Here is a 16,776-nt window from a genome sequence, read left to right on the forward strand (position 1 = left end):
CCGGCTGAAAGGCCCTGGGGAGAACACTGTGAAGAGTAAAGCCAATTAATACTAGCATAGATGGAAGAGAATGAAAACAGAGGTTTATTTCTGAGTTTTTGTTTTGGGCTTGAATTTAGTTCAAACTTGTGTAATTGTGAAAGGGAGAAAACTGCCATTCAGGACTGTTGCTGATTAAAAAAAAGCACAGAATGATAATTGGAAAATGGAATTGTAACTTTTAATAATGTAGAGTAGGATAAGATAGCATGCTCTGGTTTCACCACGGGTTTAGACATTTCATAGTGTCTTTTCCTACCTGGACGTTGGAAATTCCAGCACTGGATTTAGTTACAGTGGGATTTTTCACAACTCTGTATATAACTTCACTATAGTTTATAACGTGCTCTGGATATCACAATACAAAATCAATTTTAGTTTCATCACCTTCCTGTAAATTTTAATTATAATTAAGAATGGACTTTTTTCTTCTTCCTCCCTTCCCCCTCCCCAATTTAGGCATCAGCTATATAAAGGACCTTCTGTATGGAATTGGCATCCTACTGCTAAGCTGGTTTACCACTTTATGTACAGTTCTCATCATAGCAGTGTTCGTTTCATTAACAGGGTATTCTCTCTTTTGGTATACCCACTTCTATGTTTCCATCAGTCTCTATGGAGCCGCAGCTCTGACCAAAATAATCCTTGTGCACACAATAGCGAAGAGGTGGTTCTTTGTGGTAAGTGCAGTGTCTGCTGCTTAGCTCTCACTAACATAAGGAGGAAATCTGATCTACATTAATTGCTGATTTACTGCTGATAAAGCGATCAAAAGTAGTAGTTATAAAGTAGTGATTCGTTATTTAGAAGCATACCAGTATTGCTTCAGCCAGTGGCAGGATACCTACTTGTTTTTCTTCCAAAGAAATATGTTAATATATAGGGGAAGATTTTCAAATGTTGCTGGTAAAATCTGACAAGCGGGCCGCTGTCATGGCCACTACTGTAATGACTTCAAAAAGGTGAGTCATTCTTAAAAAAAACTGTGCATGCAAATGAGGTTGATGGAGAGTCATAGAGGATTGCTGAATTTGCATGTACCGATCTGTGATATCGATCAGCACATGCACAGAATAAACACACACACACAAAAAAATTAAAAATAGACCCCAAATCGTGGATAATAATTGTTAAGAATGTCAAGTGATTTGTACAAATTATCGGATTGAATATTGTACACTTGTTGCAAGAGTCAAAAATGAATAAAGAATTATAAATTAAAAAAAAAGATGGGCAGGAGGGGATGCCCACTCCTTTCTGCCGTTGACGTCAAGCAACCCCACCCTCCCAACACCCACCAGGCAGCAGGAGGGATGCCCACTTCCTCCACTGCCATAAAGCAAACCCCTCCTCCCAGGCAGCGGAAGAGATGCCCACTTCTGCCATCAAGTCTCTCCCACGCAAAACCCACCCGACACCCACCCGGCAGTGGGAGAGATGTTCACTCTCTTCCGCTGTCAAGTAACCCCCCCTCAGACACCCTCCCGCCACTGCTGTCATATCTCTGTTATCTCTGACGACCTCCTGACTCCCCTTAAAAAGGGTTCCAGAGGAGATCAGGAAATTACAGACTGGTAAGCCTAAATTCAGTGTCGGGCAAAATGTTGGAAACAATTATAAACAATGCTCCGAGAAGGGGCAGGCCCACCTCATTCTGACTGAGGCGTGCCTGCTGGCCGACTGGTGGAAAGACCCATCTGACTAGCCATTTTTAAAGGTTAGCAGGGGTGGGGCAGGGAAGCAGGGGTTGGGGGGGTTCATTGGGGGAGGGGGTGGGGGGTTTAGTTGGGGGGTCAGGGGAGGGTAGGGGTGGTTCTGGCAGGAGGGATTGGGCACCCTCCTACCGGTGAACTTTGGGGGGGGGTTCCAGGCAGGAGAGATTGGGCATCCCTCCTGCCGTGTTCGTTGGGGGGGGGGGGAACCAGTGACTGCAGCCGCAACCGCTATACTTATCGCAGCAGGGAGATCCTTTGCCGCAATAAGTGTAGTGGCCATGTCTACAATAACCCGATTGTCTAACCGGCATCTGTAACATGGACGTCGGTTACAGAATTGGATTATTTTAGGTGGCTTTAGACCCGATTCTATATAGAACGCCCATCGGCTTCTGAGACTGGGTGTCCTATACAGAATCCAGGCCATTGTGTTGTATCTTCAGAGAAAGTAAGGATTTTTTGCAGCACTAGTGCCTGGGTTACCTTTATAAAATAGACTTAAAGTTAGATAAAGGTGACTATTTTGTCATAGGCACTCTGTGAAAAGAAAAAAAGCCTCTTGGGGTATATTTTAGACAGAGCTAAGGCAGAGTTATGATGAGAAAATGGAAGATGAAGTGACTAGTGTAAAGTTAGGAGGGTCAGCAGCATTTGAAGCCTGGTTTCACTAGTTCTCAGCCTGCTACTGCTTCCTCTCCAAGTTGTCTAAATCATTTGCAGCATAGCTTATGGCATGAGCTATGTTCCTGCAACAATGGTATACTGTTTTCAAAGTTAATAGGAATTTGCTGTCCATGGTAGTTTTTCCTCCCTGCTGCTCCCATTCATATTCATTTAAAATATATATATATATACATGTATATATGTAAAGAAATTTATCTTTGGTTGACTATTGATTGCAGTGTACATCTGCTCTGTCCCTTTTTTTAATTTTCAGAATGTGAATGCTCACTACCTGGGGAGCTGTTTTTCGATGTCTCGCTGACAGTTTGGTGTTTTGGTTTGATCATATTCACACAGAAGGGTCTTTGCTCAGCATATATCATGAGCATATGGGTTCTATTTCCTTTACTCACAAGACTGGGCATCCATAGAGAATTTATACAAAAAGGTAAGACTTACTTTATATATAAAAATCAGTCATCCTTTCCCTTCCTAACTCAACATTCTTTGCTATGCTACCCAAGAGGATGCTGCTACCCAAAACGATTCATAGTCTGCAGTTCTTACTCTTTCAAATAGATGGCTTTTTCTCATCATATTGAGTATTTGTACTAGTGTGAAAAATGTAGGTATTGGGAAGGAATAGTCCTTCTTCCTCCCTCCCTTCCTTCCTTCCTTCCTAAGGTGAATAGCAAAACATATGTACTTTCCTTACACTGTCTGCTGCCACCACTGTATTTCAAAGCTCTGGGATTTCAAAAGCTGCAGTAATAATAGATTATAGCCAGCAGGAGAGAGGTATGTTGTGCTGCTTTACTAATTAAAAAACAAAATCCCTAATTTGTAATATAATGAAAATATCACAGCTGTTCTGTCAAAAACTCATCACATAAATGGGGATTAACACATATCACCAAAGTGGCAACATGAATAGTAATGCAACAAAAATGTTGTGAAATATAAATGAGATTTCTCAGTTTACTTCCTGTTTCAAAAACCGAAGCCCTCACAGGGGCATTTCTTGTGGACCTTATCCCATGCGGGTGTGATCATTAAGAACATCGCAGGACCTCTCGTGCTGTAATAAATTACAATGAGTAAATTACAATGAGTACAATTAAATCCAAATCTCCTCTGCAAATTCATAAACAGCTAAAATTTATTTCTCTGTCCAGTGCTTCAATATACCTCAGAGCGTACTTTTTGTAACAGGATGCGTGTGAGAATTTTTTGCACACGATATCGAAAATCACTTATCAATTAACACTTAAATATTCCCACAGCATGTCGTTTTTGGGTTCAACAGAGCCCTGATTTGGAAGCCGATGCTACAAAGGAGGATGCCAAAATGTGCTGGTAAAGGCGGATAATTGAGAGAAACACCAAACGCAGCTTTGTGTAGAAAATAGCGTGATAACGTGTTTACTTCAATTAAATTTATCCTATTACTAACTTTGGAAATTGTAATAACCTATTCCATAATTTTAATTCCAATTGTAAATAATTAAAAAAAAGTTAGGAACTACACTAAAATTAAAAAAAAAGGAAATCCACTATAGATAATAATAAAAAAATACATAGAGGGGCATAATCGAAATAACGTCTAAGTCCGTTTTCATCCAAGTCACAAGTCGTCCAAAGTAAAAAAAAAAATCGCCTAGGACAAATTTTCGAAAAATATGTCCAATTTTTTTTTCATTTCAAAAATCGTCTAACTATACGTCCTGCCGATCTGATCGTCCAAGTTTATAGGTATAGCTTTTTTATGTTGATTTTATATATTGTTATCGAGAGCTATTGAAATATAACTTATAAGTCCTGGTTTGTTAGTGCGCAGTGAATATGCATGAGCTCTATTAACATACAACAAAAGCAGTGCATGCAAATAGATCTCATGCATATTCATTGGGGAAATCCTGAAAACCCAACTGGATTGCAGCCCTCGAGGACCAACATTTGACATCCATGGTCTAGATTGTAAGCTCTTTCGAGCAGGGACTGTCTTTTTATGACTCTCTGTACAGCACTGCGTATGTCAGGTAGCATTATAGAAATAATTAATAATAATAATAGTAGTAGTAGTAGTAGATTCTACTCCTTTGGTAGTTTTTCTTAAGGATAAAAATGTGAAACTGTAATAGAGTTATTGCTTGGTGATATTGTGTGATTAAATCATAGATTTGATAGATGTTTCATTAGATTGCTTTGGGCTCTTGTTTTTCATGGGCTCTTGCTTTTGGGTTTTTATTGTTTCCCTCCATTTGACGTTGGCTGTATCTACATTATAATAGTGTTGATTTGTATTTTGACTGGATTTAATTTGCTGCTGTCTGTTTTGTAGAATTTATTTTAGATGTACATTCTCTTGCATACTTTTGCCAATATTGCTCTTACTGAATTTCGTGTTGGTGATTTGTATGCTTGTTTCAATGATGCTTGTGCTGCTATTGCAGAATACAAGGGTCAGAAGGGAAATAAAAAGTGAGGTAGTATGGGGCAGCAGAATAAATCTTAGAAATGATGATATACCGTATTTTTGCTACATTAGACGCACTTTTTCCCCCCAAAAGTGGGTAGAAATAAGGGTGCATCTTAGAGTGAATACGCAAAGCGAGCCCCCCAAGTTAACTTATTTTAATGTTGCCACCCTCCCTTTCTTGCCGGCTCTCTTCCTCCTCCCTCCCCCTGCGCGTACCTTTTTTTTTTTTTTTTTTTAACTTCTGGTTCCTCACTCGCTGAGAGTGGCGCAGAAGGGTTGCTGGCTGCCTGTCCCCGCTTACACCGAGAATGGCAGACGTGGCTGCCTCCTCTTCTGTTCTCTGGCGGCATAGCGGCACACCGGGTTGCCTGCCTGGTCCCGCGCTGCTTCCCACAAGAGGGGAGGGGGAGGAGGAAGAAGAGGGCCAAGGCCTGCCTCTTGCCTGCCTGGGGGGTAGGGAGGGAGAGGCCAGGGACTGCCTGCTGCCTGCCTGGGATGGAGAGGCTGGGGCTTTCCTGCTGCCTGGGGGGGAGAGGCGAGGCCTGCCTCGCTACCTACCGACCCTGTTCTCTATCCCTGCCTGCCCTGTCCCGGCCTACCACTAGACCACCAGAGGGGGACAGTGTGCAGAGCTTGGCAAGGAGTGTGGGGTTGGGTGCAGAGCCTGTCAGGGAGAATTTGGTTCAGAATGGTTTTTTCTTGTTTTCCTCCTCTAAATTTAGGGTGCGTCTTATGGTCAGGTGCGTCCAATGGAGTGAAAAATACGGTATAATGAGCACTGTAAGACATACTGCCCCGACGTTATTCTGCATTTTGTATTTTTTATGTTTTCTTAAAAATCAGGGGCCAAGATCCTGCTGTAAGTTAAACACATAAATTCCTGTGAATTGCTGCTTACCTTTCTTCCTTGTTTTTTGTTCTGTATACTTTTACACTTTTGAAAACCAAAACAGTACAAGTAGCTAAAGAAGTTGCTTCCTGCAATATAAAAAACTGTGTGAGTTGAGAGTTAAAGGTGTGTCTGTGTTATGGTCTTCACAATCGCCTAACCAGGAACAACACATACAGACCAAGGAGAATACAGGCCCCCTTCACTCACCCACCAATCAAAGGCATACAACGTAAGAAAATGTATGACGGCCTATTAGCTACCCAAGCAGCGAAACTAGACCACCATGTCTCCAACCTGCTGATCATAACATCCAACTACAAAACCTTCAGGAGAGAATTAAAAACCAAGTTATTCAGGAAATTTGTCAAGTCAAACTAACCTTCTCAATATATCCCCTGACCTTAATGCTTCTTCTAATTCTCTATCTTGTAATCTCACTGGGTATGCCCAGACCAATTCTGTATTGGTGGAATAGAAGACACTAATGTAATGAAATGTAATAGTGTAGCTTGCCTGCTTACTTTGAAGAGACAAAAGTAAACCAATTGAGCACTAGCATCTACAACATTTTGGGGTGTATTGGAGAGAGGCACTTCTTTCCTCTGTGCTCACTTCAAGTTATGCCTGTGCTGGCTGGGCACACGCTAATTGCATTTAAAAGTTTGTACAAGAGTTCACAAACCCTAAGGATGTGTTTATATTTAGGGTTTTTTTTCCCCTTTTAGGTGCCACAGTGAAATTTGTCCTGATATACCTGCTGGGAATGTTTGTACCATGCCTCCATACATTATACCTAGGGTGGGCAGTTTTTGAAATGTTCACGCCTATCCTGGGCCGCAGTGGTACTGAGATCCCCCCTGATGTTGTTCTGGCCTCCTTAATCGTGGGATGTACCATTATCCTCTCGACCTGTTTTGTAAGTCAGGATTTACTTTCATTGCTATATTTATTATCTTATGCTGATATTGTATTTGATATGGTACAATGCATTCTCTGAGGGGCATTCAGGATGACCAATCATAAATTTAGATGAATCTTTTCTACAACACTGATAGAGTTTCTCCTAAAGTCTTTTGGAAAAGGTTTTGCAAACCTGGAATTTCTTCTGTAGTCCTGGCTAGGCCCCTTCTACATTTGTGTTCTTTTTTACACTGCTGACTTTATTTGAGAGAGATTGGACAACCTTGTCATTTTTTTTATTCTCCTGTCCATTAGTCTCTTAAACAGGTTGTCAGCATGTCAAAAGTTTTTAATTTTTTAGATGTGGCTGCTGATCCCCCAAGAGTTCTCTTTTGGATATTTAAGATTTTTATTAATTTTTTTCAAAATATACAAGCGAACAACTGCATAACAAAAGTTACTGCACAGTATAACAAACAGAACAATATAGTAATTCCATAGTAAGAGAAAAGAAAAAATGAAACATTAACAGCCTCCAGGCAAATTTAACAAAATCTTCTATCTAGCCTTCTATTCAGCGGGCTGTACAATAACATCCATCTCCCCCCTTCCCCCCGAAGAACTCCTAACCAATCATAGCCCCCATTCCCTAAGAAAAAAATGTACAGCAAAGAAAATAAAATCACCCCACTTGCAAAGTCATCAGTTTTTCAGAAATTAAAGCCCATGTTCCCACAGAAAGAACAAAATGTCCTCTGAGTTGAGCCACTATCGCCTCCATATGCCCCAACTGTTGTAATCTCAAACACCAGGCCTCCCGGCTAGGTGCCCCAGCGGTCTTCCAAGAACCAGCTATCAAACATTTAGCAGCCGCTAGGCCCCATCTAAGTAGTTTAGTTTGCCACTTAGAATATTTAGCATTATATAAACCTTTTGTGGGACATTGGATTGGATTTGTTCCTCAATGACTTTGCCACCTGTTATGAGTCTTTGTTGAGGGAATTCTGGTGCTCGTAGCTCTGTTCATTGTGGGGGAGCCTGTAAGTGATTACAGGCTTTTGGCGGGTATGAGCTACCAATTGGGGCTCATCGTGAGATGAGTGGATGGTAGGCAGCTGTTTGAATGGGGTGTCCAGGCGGGCTGGGGACCCGTTCGAAGGGGGCAGGGAGGTCCCTGCCACCCCCAGACCCTTGCTGGGGCAGAGATGGGGGTCATAGGCAAAAAGCTACTTGGGTATCCTTCTGGTAGCTCGATTTTGTTTTAATTAACTGTTTAATAACAGAGCTGCGACTCGGTTTTACCAAAATAGAGTTTTGTGGTTATTTTGGTTTAATTGCTATAGGTAGGTTTTAGGTAGGGGAAGGGGGGTTAGGAATTTAGGGACAACTGGGCCTTTCCTGGTCCAGATGTTAAAGTCAGCCCGAGAGCTCGCCTCGACTGGCACAGATAACATGGGGCTGGAAGGCCTGCGTGTTGGCCCGTTGGGATTGGCTCCCAGAGGGTTTAGGGGTGGGAGTTTTGGGGAGGTGCAGTGCAATTGGCTAGTTTGTCTCCTGCTTCGTGGGACAGTGGGGATAGGTTGCAGCAGGTGAAGAAGGGGCAGGACTTTAGGCTGCAATGGCTGCTTCGGGACCAAGTTTTTTCGTGTCCTCGTGGCTGATTCCATCTGGAACAAGACAGATATTATTTCTCTCATGCTTGAGAGGTGCCTTGATCTTAGCCTTTTGCATGATAGCAGTTAGCTGATTAAATCGTAGTAACCTTACTACTATGGGTCTTGGATTTTTCCCCTCAGGCAGCCATTGTGAAGAAACACGGTGAGCTGATTCAATTTCAAAAGTCTGCTCAAACTTGAGATCAAGTAGAGATGGAATAAATTTTAACAAAAACTTTATAAGATCATTTCCCCCTCTGCCCTATTGTAGACCTAAGAGTCTGAAATTGGTTTTCCTGGCCCGATTATGAACTTCTTCAAGTTCCTATTCAAGCAGAGACAGTTTGTTAAAGTGACGCTGTGCTTCTTTCAGTGACTCTTCAGTAGCCAATTGTTTATTTTCCATTTTGTTTATATCCTGTTTGATTTCTTCAATATCTTCTTTAGTAGTTATAACCACCTCTTTGACTTCTCTGATTTCATTAATTAACTGCTGAAACTGAGTTATATCAGTGTTAGAATCAGGATTTTTTGATGGGGAGACCAAATCCGATTTCGGATGCTTTCCTCCTTTACCAGTAGACATCCTCACTATTTAGTAAGTATAATTATAATACTTAAAACTAAAAAGGATTAAAATTCCCGTTGCTAACAGCAAATTAGAAGCAAACCTCGCAGGAGCTCTGAATTAAGCTGCTATTCCGTTCGAGCTCACTGGAACTCTCCCCGATATTGCCTTGATTAAATAACATGTTTAAAATTAAAAAGCTATGTCATTGGAATCGAATCAAAAAATTGATTCAACAGGGTGAATCAAATTGAAAAATTTTCCCCTGAGTCGGACAGCCCTAGTACAGAGAATAGACATGTAGTAGTAGGGAATAGGTGAAAAATAAATGAGAATAGGAGACTAGGAAAGGGGCAAGATGGGAAATGGGAGAGCTAGGGGGTAAGAGAAGAAGATGGAAAGTTGATATGTGGGTGAAAAGTAGAAAGGAGTAGGCTGAATGGACTGGCAAAAATAAACCCCACAAAGGAAAGAAAGAACTTTAAAGAAAAAATCAGTATGTCAGAGGGAACAAGGCAAGAGGAGAAAGGAGAATTGAAAAAGAGACAACAGCCACTGGAAACAGAAGAAAGACAGAAAAGCACACAAGTAACTGGAACCACCATAATAGAACATGAAACCATCCAGAAAACAAAGGTAGAATAAAGTGTTTTATTTGGAATTTATTAATTGAAATATGTTAGCTTTGGGCAATATTAATTGCAGATATTTTTGTGCTATATTCAGTACAAAATATGGAGCCCCTTTTCAGGCTTTGTATTTCACAGTGTGCCTGGTACTGGAGAGCTTTGTGTTGCTATTGCTCAGATAACGTGAAAATCCGGATTTTTTTTTTTTTGTATGGTGACTTTTTTTTGTATGGTTCTAGTTCTGATCTGCATGCTGTGGGGAGGTAGAATAGCAGCTAACTAATATTACTATATTATAACTAATTTTATTATGGTGTGTTAAACTGAGCTTTTCTTTTGCTTTCTTTCTTATTTTGCTCCTTGATTGAGCATCATATATCTCCTTTGTGTTTTTGTAGAAAAGAAGATAAAGTATGTGTGACGAGAAACATGGTTCTTTGAGTTTGTCTGACAAAATCTTTTGTTCTACTTTAAACATGGGTGACTTGGGCCTAAAAGTAGTATGTGAAGCTCTGCTGTCATTTACTATGTTACTGAAGTTACTACTCTCTAAGAAGCTGCTGCCATAAGCAACTGACCAGTCTTGCCTAATAGTTGAGGCAGCCCTTACCCCACCCCCATTTTTGATACTCGGGATGGGGGAGGGGGGGGGAGAGGAGAGCGCCAGCTCATCCCTTGCCTCAGGCAGCAAATTGCCTTGAGCCACTGGCCCAATCGGTGGATGTTTGATCAAGCTGGCTCGATCCCTAATATTGACCCACATAGGAATAAGGGCAAGCTAGTATTCAATTTGGATTTTCAGAAAGCGTTTGATAAAATCTCAGATGAGATTCCTAAGGAAATTAAGAAGATATGGAATGGGAATCGGTGCACTATTATGGGTGAATAAATTGTTTGAAAAATTGGAAGCAATTGGTCAGTTTTTATAATAAACCTATTCCTTCTTTTTATCTGTACTAAAACCAGTGTTTTAACACATCAACTGATCTGTAAAAGGTAGTCATTTGCAGATGACTTATTCAAAATAGTGCTAACATAGCCAGTGGGGGTATGATTTGTTTTCCTCTCTTAATCTTTCCAGGTCCATTTTGTTTACCTAACAAAAAGCATGAAGAAGACCTTGCTAGCGATGGCATTATTGTCTGCAGTAACACTGATTCTAGTATGCAGTGGGGCTTTTTTCCCCTACAGTTCAGATTCTGCCAATCCAAAACCCAAGCGGATCTTTCTCCAGGTAAGCAGCTAATTGTACAAAATTAATAATCCAGGGTCCATTATCACCTGACAGAAAACTTGGTCCTCTAAAATTGCGTTGGTTGCTCTTCGTCAGGAGGCATCTGAGCACTTTGTATTTACATATTTCTACTGCAAAAGCATATCTACCTTTTAAAATAGGTAGTACCACAATGTTCTAAATAAATATTTAAAATTGATTACTCTGCCCATGGTTTTGGATGAGAAATATTCAATACCAAACCCCATTGGTCTTTTGAAGTTGCTTGAAATTAATCTATAAGGGGCTGTTTTGGTCTCATGTGCAGCAGAGTTTCCTAGTATTCCCTTGATAGGCAATTTTATGGCTAGCATGTAAAGTGTTAAGAAGTTATTGTCTTTGGTAAATCTTCAGTAGTGCATTTTTTTTTATATAAACTTACAATTCTTTGTGAATTATGTATCTGGAAGTGAACTTAAATATTATTTCAGCATGCATACTTATTTTAACGGCTGCCTCTCTGGATTCTTGAGCTGACTGCTGTCATCAATATCACTTAAACAGACCTTTTTTTGTGTTTTATTTATTTTTGCATTTGCTAAACCGCTCTTTCTGAATAAGATAGGCCAAGACTGTGTACATATTAACTAAAACTAAAAGCCCTGAAAGTGAACTCCATTTAAAAATAGAAAAGATATCAATCAGTAGAAAAAACACTCATAGCCAGATTCTCAAAACTCACCATGCATTTAACGATGGACGCTAAACCAGTCCTAGACAGCTTAACGTCCAAGAATTATACCAGCCAATTCTCAGAACTGGCTCACTGTGCTTTTTTCTGTGTTTCCTAGCAACCTCCGATTTCTACTATGTAAATGTGCACTGTAAACAAAAAAAAACCCCACAGCAAAATGTTTTTTGTCATATCTTCTACAGAACTCAGCCGATTCTTAGGAAATTTAATGTGTCATGTCCTGAATGAAGTTGATGTCAAATGTTGTAAATATTTTCCCACCATACCACAACGCTACCTTATGCAAATGAATTGTTGCTGCTCTCCCTGCCAGTTAATCAGCTGAGCCGGCAGGACTTGGGAAGATCGGCTCAGTTGATCGGGGCAGGGAGAGCAGCCTTGACAGAAGGGAGGAGCTGTACCTAGTGATTACTCTTCTGAGCAAGTACCAGGCACAGTTCCTCCCCCCCCCTTTACAGATGATTCTTTGCACAATAGTGTGCATATAATTTACATGCTGTTATGCTGAGAATCGTCAGTAAAAGAAAAATTGCTTCCACTACGGCCACTACATTGACCTGCCGGATTTTACTGATGAGTTTTAAGAATCCAGCCCTCAGAGTAAAAACTTTAGTTTACAAACAGGCTTCATGACCCCAGAGAGATCAAGCATCCAGGGGCATAATCACAAAATACTAATGTCTTCAACTGGGCTTTGAACTTCTTTAAGGATACTTCTTTACGGAGAGTTACTGGTAAGGCATTCTATGGTAAAGAATTCTTTTGTGAAGTTACAGGCTGTTCAGAAAGCTGTTCTCTTTTAAGAGTCTATTAGCTATAAAAACCTAGATTAATCCTAGGTACATCTTTTAGTCAGTCTCACTCAGGAAAATATTCTCTCATCTGGTGGTAGGAAAATGAGGTGAGAATTGAGAAGCATTAAACCTTTTGTTCATGTATGTTTTATAAAGACTTGCTTTTTCTTCCTCCCCACTCTATTTTCTTCCACTTTTTTTTTTTTTTTAAACCATCAGCACACAACTAGGACATTTCATGATTTGGATGGAAACGTAGTCAAACGGGATTCTGGGATTTGGATTAATGGCTTTGATTACACTGGACTATCATACATCACTCCTCATATACCAGAAATCAATGACACTGTCCGGGCTGTGTGTGATGACGTTCCTTTCTGTGGCTTCCCTTGGTTTCTGCCGGTTCAGTTTCTTCTCAGGTTAGTTTTCTAGGGGTTTTTTGTGGGTTTTTTTTTTTTAGTGTGAGTGAATGTTGGGGACTAGATAAGAACATAAGAATAGTCTTAGTGATCAGACCAATGGTCCATCTAGCCCAATATCCTGTCTTCACAGGTGGCCAGTCCAGATCACAAGTACCTGACAAAAACCCAAATAGTAGTAGATGAACTGTGCACACTGGGTTAAGAGGTTTAAATGTGAAGCAGGCTTTTGTTTTAGAGGGCACAAAAGGGTACAAAAGTGCAATTTACATACTTTAATCCATGCTTCCTTTGTATCAAAAATTGACTATTGTAATGTAGTCTGTGCAGGAATCTCAAGTTTTAATTTAAGACGTCTTCAAGCATTATAAAATACAGCTTTAAAATTATTAGGTCACAAACAATAATTTGATCGTTATACCATTTCTTTTCTTTTCTTTTTTTCTATTTATTGTCTTTTATTTACATCAAAGCAAACAAACTTTGAATAAGAAATTAAAAATACAACTCCTGAAAGCAAATTTTTCCATATCTTAGTTACAACAATACAGTCCACAAAAACAGAGGGAGAAAAAACCCTTTCACAACCAAGGGAAGTTGAAACTTAGAAAAGGCAAAAGGAAGTATGGAGTATTCGATCAGGTTCGTGGGCAATGGGTTCACTATCCGGTTTTCTGGAAACTGCATTGCCTTGCAGGAAAAATTGTAATTGTTCAGGTTCATAAAAAACATAACGATTACTTTGATAGGAAATACAACATTTACATGGAAAGCGTAGTTGAAAGGTAGCCCCCAAATTCAAAACTGCTTGACGAAAGGTTAAAAACTTCTTTCGTCGAGATTGTGTCCATTTAGAAACATCTGGAACATAGCAACCTTAGAGCCAAAAAACTCAGCTTTTTCAGTTTTATAGAATAGTCGAAGAATTGCTTCTTTGTCTTGAAAAAAGACAAATGTCACTAATAGTGTGGCTCTAGCATTAATTTCTACCTGGGAAGATTCCAGGAAACCAGTAATGTCCAGTCCAATTGGTTCTTCAGCCACTACTTCTTCCTTGCATAAGTTAAGGTAATACAGTTTCTGAACTGAAGGCATATTTGTCTCTGAATACTTCAAGACTGGTATAGTCGAGCGCATTTTGGCTTCCTAGACCATGGGATGATCTTCCAAGGGCTGCTGAGAAGGGATGGTGTACATATATCAAAGACGGGAAGAAGTGTCTTTGCCAGCAGGCTGGCTAATCTACTAAAGAGGGCTTTAAACTAGAAGTGATGGGGCAGGGTGATTAAAGCTCCCGGGTGAGTATAAGCCCTCAGGTAAGTAAATCACTTAATATCCCTACACGGATGAGAAAAGGGGGCAATGTCTGGAAAGCAGTATATACTAATGCTTGAAGTATGGGAAACAAGATTCTGGATCTAGAAACTGTGATGGAAGAAGAGGAGTTGGATATAGTGGCGATCACAGAGACATAGTTCACAGAGAACCATGACTGGGAAGTAGTTATACTGGGTTATAATCTGTTCAGGAAAGATAGGGTAGGAAGAAAAGGAGGAGTAGCGTTATATGTTAAAGAACATATTAAAGCCACACAATTGTAGGATCTGCAGGGCAAGGAAGAGGCACTGTGGATCAATTTGGAAAGAGGGAATGGTGAATATATTTACATTGGTGTGATATACAGGCCTCCTTCACAGATGGAAGAAGTAGATAGAGATTTAATAGAAGACATTCAGAATATATCTAAAAAAAGGGGAAGTCTTGCTAATAGGTGATTTTAACATGCTGGATGTTGATTGGGGTATCCCTATTGCAGGGTCTTCTAGAAGTAGGGATATTCTGGATTCTCTACAAGGAGAACTGTTCCAGAAGTTGGTAATGGAACCCACATGGGGTTCCAAACTGGATTTAGTGCTTACAAATGGGAAAAGGGTTTCTGATTTTACAGTGGGTGATCATCTGGCATCCAGTGATCACTGCATGGTACAGTTTAATATTAAGATGGGTATAGAGAGGGCTCATTCAAAAGCAAAGGTTCTAGACTTGGAAAAAAAACCCTAACTGTTCAGATGGGGGTTTACGTCAAGGAATTATTGTCTGGATGGGAATGTCTGGAAGGAGTGAAAATGCGGTGGGCAATACTGAAAGGAGAGATTGTAAGGGTGACAAACCTTTTTGTGAGGCAAGTAGTAAAAGTAAGAGGAAAAGAAGACCACTTTTGTTCTCAAAAGTAGTAGCTAAGAAGGTAAGGGATAAGAGGCTAGAATTCATAAACTACAAAAGATCGCAGAAAGAGAAAGACAGGCAAAAATATTTGGAAAAGTTGAGAGGCTGGTCTTGTAGTCAAGAAAGCAAAGATGCAAATGGAAGAAAAAATAGCTGACATGGTAAAACGGGGAGACAAGACATTTTTTAGATATATTAGTGATAGGAAGAAGTTCAAATGTGGCATTGTGAAACTCAAAGGTGAAGGGGAGGAATATGTAGAATCTGATAAAGAAAAGGCCGAATTGTTTAACAGATATTTCTGTTTTGTGTTCACGGTTGAAGTGCCGGGAACAGGACCGCAAAAGACAAACATGAATAAGGATGGAGTACTAATAGACCCTGGTCGATTTTCAGATGGTTGTGTTCGTGAGGAGCTAGCTAAAATAAAGGTAGACAAAGTAATGGGGCTGGATGGTGTACATCCTAGGGTGCTGAAGGAACATAGGGAAGTTCTAGTAGCTCCACTGACTGACCTTTTCACCAAGTCTCTTAGAGTCAGGAGTGATACCGGAGGACTGGCGAAGGGCCGGTAAGTCTGACTTCTGTGGTAAGCAAATTAATGTAAACACTTTTAAAACAGAGAATGGTCAAGTTTCTGGAATCCTGTGGATTACAGGACCGGAGGCAACATGGATTCACTAGAGGTAGGACTTGCCAGACAAATCTGATCAATTTGTTTGACAGGGTCACCAGAGAATTGGATAGAGGATGTATTTAGATTTTAGCAAAGCCTTTGACAGTGTTCCACACAGACGTCTAATAAATAAACTAAGTGCACATGGGATGGGTCACAAAGGGACAGGCTGGGTCAAGAACTGGTTCAGTGGAAGGCGACAGAGGGTAGTGATGAATGGAGATCGCTCTTAGGAAAGGACGTTACCAGTGGTGTGCCTCAAGGTTCTGTTCTTGGGCCTATTCTTTTTAACATTTTTATAAACGATATTGCTGAAGGGTTGTTGGGTAAGATTTGCCTCTGCAGATGATACGAAAATCTGCAATAGAGTAGACACACACAGATGGTGTGAATAACATGAAGAAAGACCTGGCAAAGCTTGAAGAATGGTCTGAAATTTGGCAGTTAAAATTTAATGCTTAGAAATGCAAGGTCATGCATTTGGGCTGCAAAAACCTGAGGGAACGGTACAGATTAGGGAGTAAAGAGCTTATCCCAGGACAAGCAGGCAGCATATTCTTAACGCATGGGTGACGTCACCGACGGAGCCCCGGTACGGACACTTTTAACTAGAATGTTCTAGTTGGCCGCACCGCGCATGCGTGAGTGCCTTCCCGCCCGATGGAGGAGTGCGTGGTCCCTAGTTTCTTCGTTTCCGCGGAGCGAAGAAGACGCATGTGTTTTCAACGGCTGTTGAAAAATCTGATTTTTGCCTTCCCGCTCGCGAAATTTTCTTCTTTTTTGTTCTTTTCCCTTCGGGTTTCTTTTCCGTTCAAAAAAAAACAAAAAACTTCGCTTTTTCTTTTTTCTTTATTTTTCAGACCGGCCCCGGCGGGGCCTGTTGCCACCATACAGGCCTCTGGTTTTGATTTTGCGGAGGCCGTGTTTCCCTTCATGCCCCCTCAGCCGGGCTTTAAGAAGTGCCAGCGGTGTGCACGCCCGATCTCTCTCACTGACCCGCACAATTGGTGCCTACAGTGCCTGGGTCCAGAGTATCGGGCTGACACCTGCACCCGCTGTGCTACTCTTAAAAAACATACATTAAAAAATAGACAGATCCAACAGAATATCCTTTTCGGTACCGGGTCTGCCATGGAATCGGCCGCGCCGTTGAC

General features: G+C 40.7%; 1 protein-coding gene across 1 annotated transcript; it reads left to right on the forward strand.

Annotated features, from left to right (window-relative positions):
• The first annotated feature begins 440 nt into the window (after positions 1–440).
• Positions 441–12,733, forward strand: LOC117352496 (endoplasmic reticulum metallopeptidase 1-like). The gene is given in 6 exon segments (XM_033928954.1): positions 441–719; positions 2,692–2,711; positions 2,714–2,865; positions 6,514–6,704; positions 10,622–10,774; positions 12,521–12,733. Coding segments are annotated over 6 exon segments (993 nt in total). The 5' UTR covers positions 441–455.
• Positions 12,734–16,776: the final 4,043 nt, after the last annotated feature.

Source organism: Geotrypetes seraphini, unplaced genomic scaffold (genome assembly GCF_902459505.1).
Source record: "Geotrypetes seraphini unplaced genomic scaffold, aGeoSer1.1, whole genome shotgun sequence".
Lineage (NCBI taxonomy): Eukaryota > Metazoa > Chordata > Amphibia > Gymnophiona > Dermophiidae > Geotrypetes > Geotrypetes seraphini.